The following is a 19,427-nucleotide window of genomic DNA, read 5'->3' as shown; positions in this document are numbered from 1 at the left end:
ATTGAGAATATATATATATATCTGTAGGGTTTATTGGACCTTTTATCTCTGTAAAAATAAATCGGCCCAAGCCGGAACATTATGTAGGATGAGCCAAGACAGAACCAAACAAGAGATCTAGCTTGGCTCTGTGAATGCTGGAATAAGCCAAGCTTATTAAACCAGGCTACATGCCCTTGTGGAACAAAGGAGTGCAAAGGGAACTAGGAGGGAGGTACACTTGTTTTAATAGTTTCTCAGGCTCTTTACATGGAGCGCCCTTTCAGACCAGACCCAGCTGATCTGGGCCAAAGCTCACTGAATGCTCACACAGGGCTTTCGCAGTGTGTTGACTGCTTGTTTCTAAGGATCAGGGGCTGAACTAGGTTCATTCTAGTTCAGCCAAGAAGAAACAGAATCACCTCTGAGACAAGCTGTTTAGGACACTATGGAAGGACACAACATATAGAGCAGCCTCCCTGCACCGCTGTTCATAGTCCAAAAATGGAGGTTTTGTATTTGTATTTTGCCACAACTTTCTCCCCTTGTTATGTGCAGAAGTTCTGCTTTCAGTGGTAAAGGAAAGAGACAGAGGACAGTAAGCGCTAGAACTTTGTTTTTTCTTTCTGGTGTGGTAGTGACTGCAGGAGGACAGCTTCTTCCTGTGCAGACTGGGTGACCTCAGAAGCCCTGGACCATGTGGGAGACATCTACAATGTGGTTTGTTCCCATGTCAGCTTAATAATAATAATAATAATAATAATAATAATAATAATAATTTATTTATACCTCACCCATCTGGCTGGGTTTCCCCAGCCACTCTGGGCGGCTTCCAACAGAATATTAAAATACAATAGTCTATTAAACATTAAAAGCTTCCCTAAACAGGGGTGCCTTCAGATGTCTTCTAAAAGTCTGGTAGTTGTTTTTCTCTTTGACATCTGATGGGAGGGCGTTCCACAGGGCGGGCGCCACTACCAAGAAGGCCCTCTGCCTGATTCCCTGTAGCTTTGCTTCTTGCAGTGAGGGAACCGCCAGAAGGCCCTCAGCGCTGGACCTCAGTGTCTGGGCAGAACAATGGAGGTGGAGACACTCCTTCAGGTATACTGGGCTGAGGCCATTTAGGGCTTTCAAGGTCAGCACCAACACTTTGAATTTTGCTTGGAAACTTACTGGGAGCTAATGTAGGTCTTTCAGGACCGGTGTTATGTGGTCTCGGCAGCTGCTCCCAGTCACCAGTCTAGCTGCCACATTCTGGATTAGTTGCAGTTTCTGGGTCACCTTCAAAGGTAGCCCCACGTAGAGCGCATTGCAGTAGTCCAAGTGGGAGATAATCAGAGCATGCACCACTCTGGTGAGACAGTCTGCAGGCAGGTAGGGTCTCAGCCTGCGTACCAGATGGAGCTGGTAAACAGCTGCCCTGGACACAGAATTGACCTGTGCCTTCATGGACAGCTGTGAGTCCAGAATGACTCACAGGCTGCGCACCTGCTCCTTCAGGGTCACAGTTACCTCATTCAGGACCAGTGAGTCCTCCACACCAGCCCGCCCCTGTCCCCCAAGAACAGTACTTCTCTCTTGTCAGGATTCAACCTCAATCTGTTAGCCGCCATCCATCTTTTTCCTTCAGAAGCAGTGAAGGCTTCCCACATGGTGCCCCACATGCTATAGTGACTCTTGACCTGAATCAGACCCCCGTGACAAAAACAAGATAAAGGAATTGGAGGCAGCAATGTTTGGGGTCAGGCAAGCTGCTAATACTGGAAGAAACTGTTACTTGCTAGTAGATAACTGAAGAGTGGTTTTAATATAACCCATAAGGAAACAGTGAGTTTTATTCTTTAAAAAATGTAGCTATTCTGTTAGGCAATGGGTACACAAGGATATTATTTACAACTGCAAGTGAAGAAGAAAAGAGTAAGTGGTTTAAACTGATTTATGGCTAAACTGCCAAGAGCAATTTTAAACTATGGAAAATGTGAAAGATTGAATTAATCACCAAAGGAGTGAGTAGCTCTTCTTAAGCTGCCTTCTTAAATTTTCTTACTTTACAGGAAGTCTTAAATATTCTTACTTTACAAAATAAAAAAAATCCCTTCCAGTAGCACCTTAGAGACCAACTAAGTTTGTTATTGGTATGAGCTTTTGTGTGCATGCACACTTCTTCAGATACACTGAAACAAAAGTCACCAGAATTTTTAATTTTGTTTAATTTTGTTTCGACTACAGCAGACCAACACGGCTACCTACCTATATCTTACTTTACAGTAAGTCTCATTGGACCCAGTGTGACTTCCTTCTTAGCAGATATTCATAGGGTCAGGCTTTAAGAGTTCTTTTGAAGGTTTTGAATGTGTTTGCCATCAAATTTTGTGATGGGTGACCAAATAGGATACATCCACAGTCTCTCTAGAAACAGCCACTACGCTAATGGGTGTGTTTGACTAAATGAAATGGTCATTGAAGTAGCTCTGGGAGAAGGGGGGATTCAAAGCTACTGAAAGTTGGATAAACCTTTTATCTTGAATGCTACAGAAAATTATTGCCTTTGCTAAGATATCTAGCCAAATATATGATTAGTCTTTAGTAACATTAACAGCTAAACTGGGGGTTTTTTTTATTGCTTAGCACAAATTAGAGATACTATGCTTGCACCCAAAACTTGTCTGAAACCTCCCCTGAGAGGTCAACAAGGGGTATTTAATAAATAAATAAATAACTCGTGATAAGCAGGGGGGGGAATCTGAAGAGTTGCTGATTCTGTGGATTGTAAAATCTCTGCTTGCATTAGCCAGGTTGAAGTAATACAAATATACAGAGCATTTTTCTGGCTCACGTTGCTTCACTGACTGATTTAGGTCGTTTTGGAAAGAAACGCTAGCAAAGAATGCTTAAATAAACAAACACTTGAATCAAGCAATTTTCTTGATTCCTCCCCCCCCCCCTTCTCCCTTTTCAAAGGAGAAAGAACAGTTGGCTAGGTCTGCATATGTGCATAAAGTCAGAAGAAATGTTGAACAACAGGCAGTTTTTTGTGAGAGGAGAAAATATATTTCATACACTGAAACACATGGCGCTTTGTCCTCTTCAACTTGTCCCTCAGTAACACATAGTTGAAGAATCTCTAGTAATAATGTCATGAGCTACTTCAATTGATGTGTTTGCTTCTGGATGGAGAGAGACAATCTTTTCTACTTCTTCAGGACAGTCCCAAAGAGGGATTCATACCCGATGGCTGCTTCTGCAAAACAGATTTTGCAAATTTTCACATTAAACCAAGAAAACTTGTCTAACCGATGTCACTAGTGCTATGAAAGGAGTGTGTGTGTCTTTGTGCAATGCCCACTTTCGACTCCCTTAAAACTGCCGTCTGATTTCTGCCTATGACCACATTATATATAGACTCGGTTGAATTCCCCATGTTGAGAATACAAAAGCACTTCCGAACTTGAGAGGAGGTGGAGTTGCGGGCTTCACGCCCTCTCTACGTGTGCAGGGGCTGGCTCTCAGCCTCCGCGTGATTGAGGGGATCCCTGGCCGGGTCATCCCCTGGCCAGCCAATCGGCTGGCCTAGGGGGGGCGTGGCTTCTGCGATATCACACTGGTGCGGCCAGGGATCTCCCTCTTTTGCCGCCTCAGCTCATCAGGTTTCCCACCCTCCCGCCCTTTAGTTTTTCCTTTTGACCTTGCTATGGACCTTGGTTGGTGGCCGTTAAGGGGCCTGGTAGGAATTTTTTCCACTTGGTTTTTCGCCTACCTTGTAGCAAATTGTCACAACTTCCTCGGCATTGGCGGTTAGGGGTATTGTCATGTAGATGAAGGGGAGAGGAAGCGCCATCACCTCCCCCGCATATTGAAGGGTAGTCCCATAAAGGATTCCGGGGGGCGTGGCCCTGTCAGAAGCCTATGGAGGTGAGGGCCTAAGGCACGCCCCCGAGCGGTGACCCCGGGGGAGTTCCTAGTTGATGTGCATCAGCAGGACTCCCCCTACTGGTGGTTAACCCTTCCCGGTCTTCAAGCAATCGGGCTGAAGCCGGATAGTCGGTTACGACCAATGCCTAAGCCAATACCGCTAATTCCTGTAACCAATAAAGTTGTGGCCATTTTTTGCCCATTAACCTAAATATTGTGTCATGTGTCTTTATTTCCACCGGGGGAGGCGGGAACTCGCCACGCAATTATTAGCCCATTTGCAAGTGACCACCTGACCTTCTTCTCTTTCTCCTTAGGACTGCCCTCCAGAAGCAGGTGATTTTCGTACCCAGCAATGTTCGGCGCACAACGACGTCAAGTACCAGGGGCAGTTTTACGAATGGCTCCCTGTATCGAATGATCCTGACAACCCATGCTCCTTAAAGTGCCAGGCCAAAGGGACAAGCTTTGTTGTGGAATTGGCTCCTAAAGTGCTGGATGGGACCCGATGCTACACTGAATCGCTAGATATGTGCATTAGCGGCTTGTGCCAAGTAAGGACAATCCTTTTTTTTTTTTTTTTTTTTTTTTTGCTGATTTTCACACCCCCCACACATCCTTTTTCTGTGTCTTTTGTCTTTTTGTGTGTCTCGTGTTTTAATCTCTCCCCTGCCCCCTCTCCTCCGTGGTGCTTGCTTCTACAGTCTTCTTTAAAGTGGGCATTCATTTTCAGAGTCACTTACATATTTGCTTCTGAAATGCATTTTATCAACAGTAGGGTCCCCCCCCCCCAGTTTCTTTTAAGTTTGTGCCAGCTCTTCCTGTTAAAACAGCCTGAAAAGGTAACCCTTTCAAAGCAGTCCTTTCAGGTTTTTCATACCCATTCCCTTTTAATTTTTAATTCCCTTTTATTAGAGGTTTTATTGTGTTACAAAACAAACAAGCGGCGGAAAGCTCATATAGCATCTCCATTTTTTGATTAGAGTCTTTTTCACAATTCGTTTATGTTTTGTATGAGACACTATCATTCTAGATATCATGCCGTTATGGGGGAAGATAGGAAAAAGATGGGAATGTGATGTTCTTTCGTTCTGTTGCGTAGCGTTTGTGTAGACTATTGGGTCAGCATTATGTGAGTAGGCCTTTTATTCGTACCTTAATTAAATGTTTATTGGCATTGCGAGAGATTAGTGGGTCTGGTGCCTGGTTGGTTGAGTTCAGTTGGTTGCATTGTGGTTCCTTGTTTGTTCGTGTGAGAAAGTGGGGGGGGGGGCTGTTGAATTCCCATTTCCCAACATGTAGGTAATTTATCAATTTAGAGATACTGCTATTCAAAATACTTAATTGTGTACCCAACTACAGTTGTACCTTGGTTTTCAAACAGCTTAGTTCTCAAATGTTTTGGCTCCTGAAAGCCGCAAACCCAGAAGTGACTGTTCCGGTTTGCGAACTATTTCTGGAAGCCGAAATCTGATGGGGCTTCCATGGCTTCCGATTGGCTGCAGGAGCTTGGAAGCCACACTTTGGTATCCAAATGTTTTGGAAATCGAAAGGACTTCCAGAATGGATTCCATTCAACTTCCAAGGTACGACTGTACAGTGTACTGAGAATAGACCCATTGAAATGAATGGACCTAACTTAGCCATGTCTATGTCAGGAGCTCATCCTACACTCGAGTAGGACCCTGGTAGAGACACATGCCCAACTGGCATGTTCTCTCCCTCCTGGCCATTCGTTCGGGAGCTTCAAAAGCTTTCTTCAGCCCAAACATCAGAGCGACCGATGCCAACAGACATCGGCACACTTAGGGATCCGCAGAGTCTTCGCAGCTTGCTAAACAGACCTTAGCAACTCAGCATTTAGGCTAATCTACTTTATTTACATATAAACACACACAGAGCACTGCAACATGGCTCCCTCTCTTGCTAGCATCAGACAGCAAAGAAAAAAAGGACAAAGGACAATAGTCCCACTTCACGGAACACAGTAACACAAACATCCTATCTCCGTCACTTTCCACTCTGTGGAGTTAAAACATATACCATCATATGAACGACAACAATCCCATGTCTGCAATCACGGAGCAGGAATTCTAAGTCTATTCACTTCAGCAGGTCTACTCTGAGGACAACTAACATTGGATACAACCTATTCTTTCCGTAATGAACAATGCACTCATTCCAGCTCCATTCAGTTCTATGGTCATGCCCTTGATATCAGTGTTCTGTGTTATGGATTAAGACACAACAGGCAAAGTCTGAAAGACTGAAGCGTATTCTATGGTTTCAATCAGTCCAATGTGCACATGGAGCTACAAAAAAGCTGGGGCTTCCAATATGATGGTACCTCGGGTTACAGACCCTTCAGGTTACAGACGCTTCAGGTTACAGACTGCTAACCCAGAAATAGTACCTCGGGTTAAGAAGTTTTCTTCAGGATGAGAACAGAAATTGTGCGGTGGTGGCGCAGCGGCAGCAGCGGGAGGCCCCATTAGCTAAAGTGGTACCTCAGGTTAAGAACAGTTTCGGATTAAGAACCGACCTCCAGAACGAATTAAGTCCTTAACCTGTGGTACCACTGTATTCTTGTCAGTATTAGCAACAGCTATATGTTTCTCCAGAATGGAAAGGCCCTGTGATTGTTAGGATTTGTATGTCTGTTAGAGTTTCATAATATTAGAGCGACTGCCTGCCCCTCAGTGGGGAAGTCTAACAGAGCCCCCATCTTGCGTGAGCCGAAGATGGGGTGTGGGCTCCATTAGACATCTCAATTGAGGGTTGCAGGTTCATCTATAATAATAATAATAATAATAATAATAATAATAATAATAATAATTTATTATTTATACCCCGCCCAACAGAACACTAAAATACAATAACCTCTTAAACATTAAAAGCTTCCCTAAACAGAGCTGCCTTCAGATGTCTTCTATTAATTTAAAAATGCTGAAAGCTTTTCTGTGCCACCAGGCTTGTGTCATAGTTATCCAGTGATTTGTGGGTTTGTCGTACAGAACAATTCCATTGAAGAAGGGAGAATGCAGGCCTGCTGCCACTTTACTGATAAGCCCCGATACTTGATTTTTAAAAATACAAAACAAACCTTCCTCTCCTCTTCAACCCCTGTTCAGCTCCATCACCCCCATGAAAATGGGCAGCCATTTCTAAGTCCGCATTGGCTAATGCCTGCATAGCCAATCTGAGTACAAGTGATGTAATTCAACATTAGCAACATCAGTTTCAGAAATGTTATTTGCATGCATAATGCTTGTGAGCTCTCAGAGACATCCAGCTGTCCACTGTTGGGGAAAAAACAAAGCTGAACTGGAACCAGCCATTGTCTGACCCGACAAGACAATACGTAAGTTCTTATGTGTTTAAATAATACATGCATTTAACACATTATATGTTTATAATGATACATAATAAAATTACTTCATCTAAACCTCTGGCTCCTAAAGCTTTGGGGTCAAATATGAATCCAGACTGACTCACTGAATTAAAACAAAAACAACAAAAAAGGATGCAAGCATTTCTGAACTTTACTGTCGTTCCAAATCCAAGTTTCACAGCTCTCCCCATCCATAATCCCATATAATTCCTGACATTTTATTAGCATTTGAACTGAATTTCCTTTCTGTGTCTTACGGTTGTTTTTCCCCTAGCGCTCTTTCTCCTCAGTGTTGCGTTCTGACCTGGCCCACGTCTTTATTGTTGAGGGAGATGTTTAAGCTAAATGGAATGTGATATAAAGCACATAGCTTCACTTATCTCAGCTCTGTAATTAACTGAAACAGGGACATGTCTCTTTATTTCATCAGAGGACACAATGGTCTTTCTGAGAAGTGAGCTTAGTCGAGTCAGAAAACCTTGCTGTTGGCTGTTTCTCAATTTATTAATAAGCGACTCCAGGGGACAATGTGTTTAATTTTCCCCACCCCCTCGCTAGTTGGCTAAAGTGCTTGAGCTCAGGACAAGATGTGGATTTGGAGCATTCTTGAGTCAACTAACAATCTGTTTGCCAGATCGTATTGGACTAAGGCTGGATTGTGTTTTAAAGTCCAAGTTCAGGACACACCTATATGAGAAAGCCTTCCAGTGCTAATAGATAACATCCACCATTGAAGCATGTGTTCCTTGTTTTTACACACTTGGATATAGGGAGAAATGGAGCACAGCACTGACAATTATATTGTTATTTAAAATTATTGTTGTTCTTGTATGTTAAAACCCAAATGCCCCCTGGCTTGTGCATCTCTGTAAGTTTCCATCAGGCATGCAGGACATTGAGGAATTACGAGAGAGAAGATGGATCACACACAAACTGCAAAATGATTCCCAAATCTGGACTCACTTGCTGCCCAGAACTAGCATAACAAATTGGTTTCAAAAGGAGCCGTTTTTGTCACTGCACAGCTGTGTCAGAACAGGACACCATTGCACTTGATGTAAAGGAAGATCAGAATCCTTTCCAGATCATTTACACAACATCTTATGTTGTGGGCCAGCATACTGTATAGGTGATTCTATTTCTAAGAATACTATTGTGCCTTGTAGAGGTGAATTGTCCTTTAAACACAATAGGGGTAGAAGACTCTACTTTGCTTGCAGGTCCCATGATTGAAATTCAGCCGCTCTGGTGGCAAAAGTCAGCTCACTACTATAGAGAACCCATAGTCTCAGACTACCAACCATAATTAACTCGGCAGTAGGCTTGAAGTGAAATTAATTTATTCAGCCAGGACTAGATCAGTGGATGGTGCCCATAATCTGCATGCAGAAGACCTACACTGAACCCATGTTTCTTGCTCAAGGTAGTGAAGCAGAGCTGGCGAAACTCACATCATGTAGTTTCTTAGATGTGTAGTTCAAGTAAAACATCCAACAAACATGGCAGTGTACTGCTGGACCCTGATTTCCTGTCTGAAGTAGCTCTGAATGGCACCGCCCTTGTGTATCTTGCAGGTTAGCTGGGTAGAGTCAGCAGCACTTTTGATGCATTTAAACCTCTTTGTCTGAAAACAACCTAAGCGCCTGTAATCATTGTTTCTTGTTGAGCACTGTCCAGCATTGCATCATTTACCCTTGGCCTATATTTGCAAAAACCTCCCAGAGCATGTACTTTTTCATGGAGATTAAAAAAAAATGCAATCTGTAAACATCTTGTATATTAAGCATGAGTCCAAGACAACTCTCAAAGCAGACCATATATCTGTCAACAAATATGTTGATATTACCACCAGCAATGACACAATATGTATCGTCTCCAAGGGAGTCGGGGGTCTGTTGTTAAGGATGTGCTTGCTTGGCGCCTAAGTTACTCCAAACCCCAAGAAAGTAAGACGTCCTATAAATGCTAGTGTGTTCTCAGAGCTGCAGCAAACTAGGACTGCCACATTGCCGGCTCCTTTTTAATAGGGAAAGAGATGTTGAACCTTACCTCACAATTTTGAATTGTTTAGTTTTAAGTTGTGAAACAGAAACAAAACTTTCTACAAGGGAGCTATAAATCTGCCCAGCTGGGATTGCATTTCAGTTGCAGAATCATGGGGCGGTAGTCAACTAAGCTTTACTTCATTAATTGGAATTAATGAACATGAGTACAATAGAGTTACTCTGAGTAAAAGTTAGTTGAAAACCAGCATGACTTTTTAGTGCAGGATGTGGCAAGTTCTTAGAACAGAGCCTACACAGGGAGACGCTTTCTATGTGATTGAGAATCCTGTGAAAAATAAGATCTCTAGTCATGTGTTTGGATATAGGCTATGGTCAGACTTTCTGGTGAATTTAAGTAGGCTGGAGAAAGGGACAAGTAAAGGATTTTCCTATTACACTGAACATCTATTACTGTATATTTCCATGTATAAGCCAAGGTTTTTTTATTATAAATAATGTTTAAAATTGTGGGTCGTCTTATACACCGATAGTGCAGAGGGAGGACTGGCGATTGGTTGCAGCCACGAGCAGGAGATTGTCATTGGCAATTGGGCGGGTGATTTGTGGCAGCGGCAAGGGCTGCTGTCGCTGCAGGAATAGGGCGGGCAATTGGTGGCAGCTGGCAGCAAGTGGGCAGACGATTGGTGGCTTCGGCGATACGGGCAATATTGTCATTATTGGTCAGGCAGTCAGTGATTTTTGGCAATCCCCCCTGAAGAAAGCTCAACAACTCTTGGAAATCTCCCCCCATTTCCTTAATTTTGAGTCTTAAAAATAGGGGGCGTCTCATACACAGAAAAATATGACAATCCCAAAATGGAGGCTTTGTAGTGTGGCTTCCAGGTCACTTGTAACTCCATGCTTCTACTGAGCTAACACTCTCCTCGCCTGAATTTTCTGGAACAGTAGTTCCCAAAGTGTGTGGTAGCACACCTGGGGGGTGCTGGAGGTGTAAATGACTATCAGATTTTGAAAAGGTGGTATCACTGCATCAAGTTAATCAGTTTTGTTGAACTAATTAAACTAAATAGTTTTGATTGGATTTTGATAAACATGCAGTTAATTGTTAATTGTGGTGAATTTTTTGTGTGTGTGTTGTTATCTTCCTGAAGGCAGCCCTGTTTAGGGAAGCTTTTAATGTTTAACAGACCACTGTATTTTAATATTTTGTTGGAAGCCGCCCAGAGTGGCTGGGGAAACCCAGCCAGATGGGCGGGATATAAATAATAATAATAATAATATATTATTATTATTATTATTATTATTATTATTCCTTTGTGGGTTGTGGAAACTGAAAGCATTCTGAATAATGCTTTCAGTAAGGTAGGGTAGGGGGCACTATGGGTCCAATGATGGAACCAAGGGGTGGTGACCAAAAAAAGGTTTGAAAATCACTGTTCTAGACCCTCTTTCTGGCTTACGTTCAAAGAGGGCCTTCTCGGTGGTGGCGCCCACCCCAAGGAATGCCCTCCCATCAGATGTCAAAGAAATAAACAACTATCTGACTTTTAGAAGACATCTGAAGGCAGCCCTGTTTAGGGAAGTTTTTAATGGTTTGATGTTCTGTTTTTAATCTGTTGGGAAACCCAGCCAGATGGGTGGGGTATAAATTATTATTATTATTATTATTATTATATTATTATTATTATCCTCCACCCCCTAACCCCAATGTTAATATACTTCATTTTTGCAGCTCCCATTGTGACACTTCTGTACCCTTTGGCATGAATCTGATTTCTGCTAAGTGTGCCACAATTTCCTCTATTCTACCTCACCGGCTCATCGTTTGCCCTAGTTTTTACTGAGATAGTGAATCCCTCTGTTTTGCACCATTTTAAACTGAATGGACAGCTTCTCTGTACTCATCCCTTCCTTTACCAGATAGAAAGCTGGATGTCAGGAAGAATATAAGACTGGAAGTCTTCCTCCTGTTCTTTACATCAATTGAACATTCAGCCATGTGATCACAGACATATCATTACCATGTCAGTGAGAACTGAACCTTTGCTTCCAGGATTCCCTCTCCTAACACCAGGCTTTGACACTTCCCTCTATTCCCTGCTGGCTGGTGGGGTCACTGGGTTGAGCTCTGGCTCCTATCACAGTGACAAAGGTAGGAGAAAACACAGAAAGAGAGGCGGGGGGTGGAGACCATCATTCCTGTGCAGCTACTTTATTTTGTTGGGCACATTCATAACTTCAAAATAGTTTCATCTCCACCTCACCCTGCCAAAGTAGGTGATGAGATTCATTTAAAATTTCACTAGCTTTTATATACAGCGGTACCTCAGGTTAAGTACTTAATTCATTCCAGAGGTCTGTACTTAACCTGAAACTGTTCTTAACCTGAAGCACCACTTTAGCCTATGGGGGCCTCCTGCTGCCACCGTGCCACTGGAGCACGATTTCTGTTCTCATCCTGAAGCAAAGTTCTTAACCTGAAGCACTATTTCTGGGTTAGCGGAGTCTGTAATCTGAAGCATATGTAACCTAAAGCGTATGTAACCCGAGGTACCACTGTACAGTCTATTCAGCTGACTGTGCCCCCAAATACCCCAGTAATAAGATCATTAAGTTTGCAGATGATACAACGGTGGTTGGTTTAATCGTGCCTGGAGAGGGGGAGGCGGCCTATAGGAAGGAAGTTGAGCAATTGGGGGAGTGGTGCAGGAAAAACAACTTACTCCTTAACTTAAAGAAAACAAAAGAGATTATTGTGGACTTTAGGAAATGTAAATTGAATATTCAGCCACTTATTATTGAGGGGAAGTGCGTGGAACAGGTCTTGGTGTTTCGATTTATGGGAATGGAGTTGAGAGATGACCTAACCTGGAGAGAAAACAGCAAAGACCTGATGATGAGAGCACAGCAGAGGTTATATCTTATCTGTCAAAGGACCTATTGATGGCATTTTACTATTGTACTTTTGAGAGTGTATTAACTTATGGTCTGTGTGTGTGGTTTGGGAGCTGCACGGTCAGGGGAAAAACAATGCTGTCCAAGGTTGTAAAGACTGCGGACTATCAGATGGGATATCAGAGTTTCTAGGGGGCTAACCAGGCTGGGATAGCTGGGATAGCAGGCTTGTTGGTTTTTGAATGTCTGGTGTAGATTTTTTCAATTTCGTTGTTCTGTATGGGACAAAGACAATAAAGATTATCGTATCGTACACTAGCAAGCAATTTAAGCTAGCAAATTATACAAAAAACAACAACAACCTGAGAGCAAGTTATTATGTATTTTCAATATCAAGGGAAGTTTGGAAGTGTGGTGTATGATTCTATTGTGGTTAGCACCTTTCAGATGACAAAGTAGGAAAGGTTACCTCTGCATATTGTGTTTCTCATGAATCCAGCATAGAAAGATGTGTGCTTGAACTCCTGCCTAACTAGGTTGTTTCTTCGTTACATAGCTTGGGTCATGCTTCGTATGTGTCTTCTGTCTGCAGCTTATCCTCCAAGGTAATCATACAAAGACTAAGAGCTGGCTTACTTCCTCAGTGCATCATTAAGATTGCATTTGCAAGCTCTGTCTGTTTGGGACCCCATCGGGATGACAACATAAGTGAAATTTATACGACTCTTTTAATCCATATTTGTTTGATGTTGTTCGTGATGCAGGGATGCAAGTAGCTGAGTGACATATTTATGAGGCTTTGTGCAATTGTAAGTTCTCGTGGCAAAGCCCTTTTGCTTTACGTATGACCACCCACCAGCTTAGCATAAAATCAACACAGACTTCTGGCTACATTCAGAAGAAGGAAAGCCAGCTTTTTGTGTGGTGTTTTGGAGTCAGAAGCAGCTGTCCTTGGAAACGTTGGCTCTGCAGCAGGATGGGTAGACGGCATGTTGAAAATGCACTGTGCTTCATCAGTGTGTGCATGAGAAATAATATCCACTTACTGGTGGCAATTTCACACTTCATTTTTTTAAATTGCGCTTTTTGAAAAAATAAAAAATATATATCATGACATTATCTCTATAAACAGGAAAAAAAAAATTCAGTACAGCAGTGGGTTTCAACCAGTGTGCTGTGGCACCCTGGGGTGCCTTGAATCATGGCCATGGGTACTGCGGGCAACAAGGGCTTCCATCCCTCTTTCCTTCCCTCTCTCCTCTGACGCCATTTCGCGTCTCTGCCTAGCTGTTTGTTGCAGCAGTTCTGGCCACAAGCTCCCCAGGTGAATGGTGCCTCTGGGGCTGGCCAGGGGGTGTTTCCCAAACCCCTGTGGGGCAGTGTGAGGAGGCACCTCTATTTGTTCCCGACATTATAATACCAGTTCTTAATAATAATTAATAATTATATACCTTTGCAGGTGACAAAATCTTACCCAAGACAAGATGTCTGGTGATAAACCTTTCCCATACATGTCCCCAGTTGTCAGATCTGTGTGGCTTTCCGTTTCACTGTTTAATTTCGCCTTTTTTATTCAGAAGCAGAACAGCAGGTTTCACCACCTTTCTGCTAGTGGCGAAATTTGATGCCGGGAGCTAAGTTATGGAAGAGCCTTCTGCCCCATCCCTGTGCTTTTCCATACAATACTAAAACCATCACTTTACCAGGACTGGGTGGGTGCGTTCCCCATTGCCCAAATCATGCATATTTTGTTTTTCTGACCTGGGGTAGGGGGAAGTCAGAAGAACATCAGTGGTGAAAGGGTTGGTCTGTAAAATCACTTATTGAGGAAGCAGATAGTTCCAATTGGAGCACCATATTTTGTCCTCACCTGAAGAACTTGCAAGCTCTTCCTCCTGTTGTAGTGTTTATCCTGTTTGGTTCCTTTGGCTTGGAATCTCTGTGTCCCCTCAAGTTGACTGGAGTTTCAAAAGAATGGCACATTCTTTGCCCTTCAGTGAGGAGGGAAGGGGTGCGTTGTGAAAGCCCATCCAGATGGCCTGGGCCATAGTTTTAATTGCAGTGCTGCTGATACTCAATTGCATTCCTAGGTCTAAGAACAGAAAATGGTCTGCCAGCTCTTCATGGGTGAGACATAATTGGTACCCTCAGATTTCTGATTTACTAACCACCTGTGACATTTTCCTTGTGAACTGAGGGAGAAGCACAGCCATAATATTCCTAATCAACTTCAGAAATTGAAACATTAGCTGGAGGCACCATGCCTGGGAAGCTTTAACTTCCCCACACACCCTGTCTTTTTGAAAGGCTGAGTTTTCTTTTTCGCAGAACAAAGCTCCGTAAGAATAAATGGACCCACAAATAATTTAGCTATCTGGGAAGTAGCGCAGAGGTTTAGGGTGGGGAGTTACAAGAGCCCAACATGAAAGAAGAAGCAATAGGGGGACCCAAATGAGGTCCATGAAGACTTGAGGTGGGCAAATGTCCCATCTTCAAAAAGGGAAGAAAAGACTCAGGTATCTACCGTATTTTTCGCGCCATAAGACGCACCAGACCATAAGGCGCACCTAGTTTTGGGAGGAGGAAAACAAGAAAAAAATATTCTGAATCCCAGCAGCCAGAACAGCAAGCGGGATCGCTGCACAAAGCAAAGTGGGAGGAGGACAGGCGTGTTGCTGAAGGGGCGCTGCACAGTTCTCCCTCTCTGCGCAGCGCCCCTTTTGCGAAGCAGGAGGAGGAACAGAAGGAGCCCCTTCTGTTCCTCCTCCGGCTTCACAGGACAGGCGCCTTGCTGAAGGGGCGCTGCACAGTTCTCCCTCTCTGCGCAGCGCCATTCGCTCCATCAGACGCACTCACATTTCCCCTTACTTTTTAGGAGGAAAAAGGTGTGTCTTATGGAGCGAAAAATACGGTACTGCTTGTATTCTTATATGCAAGTGGGAAAAGATCGCTGGGAAGCAAATACCACAATCTTATCCATTAGTCTACTCCAGTGGTTTTCAACCAGTGTGCAATGGCACCCTGGGGTGCCTTGAAGGATGGTCATGGGTGTCGTGGGCAACACTGGCTTCTGTCCCTCTTTCCTTCCCTCATTCCTCTGATGCCCTCTCGCATCTCTGCCTCCCAAAGACTTGCACAGCTGTTTGTTGCAGCAGCCCTGGCTACTAGCTCCACAGGCAAATGGTGCCTCTGGGGCTGGGCAGGGCGTGCTTCCCAGGCCCCTGTGGGGCAGTGTGAGGAGGTACCTCTCATAGGGGTAGGGGGCAGCTCAGAAAACATGCAGGGGGGCATATTCAGTGTAGGCAAGGCTGAGCCAGTACCAACAAGAATTGATCAGGAAGAGCAAACAGTTTCTCCTGCATTTTGAGGGGTTATTTACTGAAATCTTTCACAATCGCCATAGGAGCTACTGGCGACAACACTGGCACCCATGCATTGAGTGTACTGAGTGCTAGAGAGATTATTTTATCGGTTGGGTGGTGATATTGTGAGGGAGCAACAGTTGACAACTGTTGGGGTCCTCTTGTAAATAGAGGACTGAGATGTGTTATCAGTTTCATATCCTCCGACATTTCTCCGATGAAAATAGGGATGTACTAAGGAGAAGCAGGACATTCTGGGATCAAATCAGAAACTGGGATGGCTTCTGTAAATCTGGGACTGTCCCTTGAAAATAGGGATACTTGGAGGGTCTACAGTTTATCTTAACCCAACAAGACACTAGATTGGCATGTGATCTTTGTTGAAATCTTCAGCCTTAAGCTTTAGAAGCTCCAACTCTAGCTTAACCAATTTCCTTCACATTCCTGGAAATGCAAAGTTTCTATCTACTTAGCTGTGCCTCTGTTCCCAATTTAACTGTTACCGTATTGTGTAACTTCTGGATAGACTAGCTTCACTGAAATCTCACAGCACAGAGTCTTGTCTTCTTTTCTTTCCTCATGGAAAGAAAGGGATCTCCATTTTTTTGAATTTTTAATTTGTTTCCTGCCATATAGGTACTAATGGAACGCTCACTTGAAGACTTGTTTTATATACTGAGCCTGCAATGAAAGCCGAAACCAGACCGATTAAGGATTTGTTTTGCGTGTTGAGTTGCAGCTGTGGTCAACAGGCGTTGATGAGTTTCAGAAAAGACACATTGAAATCTCATCCTCCAACTTACAACATTTTAGGGCTAAAAGGTCAAGCATTAAAAGCAAAGATAACTACTAAGTTCCCCGTAGGTTAAACATCCACAGAGGCTCAGGGATGTAAATTATTACATCAAAAGGCAGGCTGTGCTGCTACTTACATCAGAAACAGCTGCTGACTCTATATACAGACCTATGAAAAAGAAAACGGATTTTGTAGGCACTAATTCCTATATTTAAATAGTTGTGAATATTGCTTTATGTTTTGAAAAATACAATTTTTTAGTTAAGCGCTGCTGCCTCAGTACCAACTGAGGGACAAACAAAGGCCCTGCCAAGATCTCGTAAGATCTTGATCTTGTGATCTTGCGACGACTTTGCTCACTCCAAGATCTTGTCCCCCTGCCCCTGCCCTGGCACACTGCTGTAGCTGAGAAACCAGGAGTTGCTTCTCCCTTTGCAAACAGCCCCTCTTGCTGCAGCTGGGCTCAGGGGTCACCACATTCTGCTCCTGAGCCCATCAGACATGCATTCACAAAAAAGTCAACTCCTAGGGGCCGAGGGGTCTTTGGCAGCTCACCTGGCTCCTGTTTGGATGTGGGGCGGAGGGGGTACTGCGCTGCAATTTTCAGGAGCATAATATAGTGTTATAGGCCACCCCAATCTGTATGAGCAGTGTGAGGTTCCGGGAGTCTTGGCACTTGAAATTGAAATACTTTATTGTCACTTGTACAACTTGTATACAGTGAGATTACAGGAGCACCCTCCACTCAGCTCTCTTAGTCTTAGTTTACTGACTCACACCCACCAAACCCAAAAATCAGTTGCCCTGTTGTTATCTTTTCATTCAGCAGCCTAACAGCCCACGGATAGAAGCTGTTCTTTACCCTGTTAGTGTGACTAATCATGCTTCTATATCTTCTGCCTGAGGGCAGGAGATCAAGAAAGTGCCAGCCAGGGTGTGAATCATCCCTGAGAATTTTCCTCACTCTCCTGAGGCAACGTTTTCCCGCTGTTTCATCCAGCAGATTCATGGGACAGCCCATAATATCTTGTGTTGTATTCACCACCCTCTGTAGGCACTTCCTATCAGTTGATGTCAAACCAGCATACCACACCATAATGCAGTATGAAAGGACACTTCTATTGTTGACCGGTAGAAGGAGATCATCAAATATTGATTGACATCATTCTTTCACAATATTCTGAGGAGATGGAGTCTCTGTTGGGCTTTCTTAACCACCTGGGTTGTATTTATGTTCCAAGTAAGGTCCTCACTGAGATAAACTCCTAGGATTTAAAGGAAGAGACTCTCTCCACACAGCCCTCCCCGATGTACAGCGGGGCTAGTTCTCCTCTCTTCCTCCGAAAGTCCAACACTTAAACAGGGGTTGTCTTTCCTTTGGAATGAGGCACAGCAGAGACTGTAGGGTCTTTAAGAAATATGGTTATTCACACATATTTACACTGGAGTTTTGTGGAGAGAGAGTTCACAGCATTTGCATCTCAAGAGGCACTTGTCCTTCCCAGCAGCGCAGTTTTGGATTCAAAGACATCATAAGCGCCAACCCTATGTCTATTTGTAACTGCCTGCTCCAGCCAGCCAGCGTGGTTATTGCCCTTCAGTCTCTGCACGGAGTCCTCCACACTTCTTCCTTCTCCTTCCCAGCAGCACTTGCAGAAAACCCCTTCTCCACATCCAGCCCCACCAGCACCACTGGGCACCCCAGCAACCTCTGTTTCTCAAACGCATTGCCAAAGGCACTTTTCCCTGCTGCTTACATCAGGCCAATGGTAATCCTAACCCAAAAGCTACTAGGCAGAGGGTCTTGTGTTTGGCCAGTGGCTTAATGTTATCAAACAAACCATTATCAGCTTTTTGTTTCATGGCAAACCCATCCCAAGCGAGCCATTGCCAGGCTGGCCCCATGAGAAAGCCAGCCAGTATTATTTCCAGCCCTTGCTAAATTAATGAATTTATGAGTTTGCTCAAATTCAGACCCTTCACTGAATGTAGAGATTATTAGGGGTGGAGATTTGCCCCCTCCCAAACTCCAATGTATAGCACTTTGTTGTTGTTTAGTCGTTTAGTCGTGTCCGACTCCTCATGACCCCATGGACCAGAGCACGCCAGGCACCCCTGTCCTCCACCGCCTCCCGCAGTTTGGTCAAACTCATGTTGGTAGCCTCGAGAACACTATCCAACCACCTCGTCCTCTGTCGTCCCCTTCTCCTTGTGCCCTCCATCTTTCACAACATCAGGGTCTTTTCCAGGGAGTCGAGTCTTCTCATGAGGTGGCTAAAATATTGGAGCCTCAGCTTCAGGATCTGTCCTTCCAGTGAGCACTCAGGGCTGATTTCCTTAGGAATGGATAGGTTTGTTCTTCTTGCAGTCCATGGGACTCTCAAGAGTCGCCTCCAGCACCATAATTCAAAAGCATCAATTATAGCACTTTACAGAGGTCCAAAAATACTTGGCTTATGCTCTCTTAAAAAGGGGTCCCAGAAAGGATTACAGTGGTGCCTCACAAGACGAAAAGAATCCGTTCCGCGAGTCTCTTCGTCTTGCGGGTTTTTTCGTCTTGCGAAGCAAGCCCATTAGTGGTTTAGCGGATTAGTGCTACAGTATTAGCGGCTTAGCGGGCTTAGTGGATCAGCTGATAAGCGGCTTAACGATAAGCTGATAAGCGGCTTAATGATAAGCTGATAAGCGGCTAAACGATCAGCTGATAAGCGGCTTAGCATCAGCTGTTAAGCGGCTTAGCCATCAGCTGATAAGCGGTTTAGCGGCTTGGGAAAAAGGGGGGGGGGGAGGAAAAAAACCCCGCAGGAACCTGCAAGACATTTTCGTCTTGCGAAGCAAGCCCATAGGAAATTCGTTTTGCGAAGCACCTCCAAAACGGAAAACCCTTTCGTCTAGCGGGTTTTCCGTCTTGCGAGGCATTCGTCTTGCGGGGCACCACTGTAATTAGATTCATCATCTCATTAGTTTTCAAATGTCTTGAAAATGTTGCAGTTAGTTTAAAATTAAAAAAAACTGCTCAGAGTCACTGAAAAGCAACAAGTACCTAAATGAATACTTGCTATTTTCTTTTCCTTAGAAAAAGCTCC

General features: G+C 43.9%; 1 protein-coding gene across 3 annotated transcripts in view; it reads left to right on the top strand.

Moving 5' to 3' along the window:
* Window positions 1-19,427, top strand: part of ADAMTSL1 (ADAMTS like 1) — a 485,290-nt gene that overhangs the window by 296,056 nt on the left and 169,807 nt on the right. For all 3 annotated transcript variants that reach the window (XM_080987684.1, XM_080987682.1, XM_080987683.1), the window contains one exon: window positions 4,209-4,445. In XM_080987684.1, coding sequence (XP_080843810.1) covers window positions 4,209-4,445 — 237 coding nt within the window. The remainder of the gene's footprint in view (window positions 1-4,208; window positions 4,446-19,427) is intronic.

Source organism: Podarcis pityusensis (assembly GCF_964106645.2).
Source record: "Podarcis pityusensis genome assembly, chromosome: 17".
NCBI classification, from domain to species: Eukaryota; Metazoa; Chordata; class Lepidosauria; order Squamata; family Lacertidae; genus Podarcis; species Podarcis pityusensis.
Note: the sequence above shows the minus strand (reverse complement) of the source record. Positions and strands in the feature narration are given on the sequence as shown.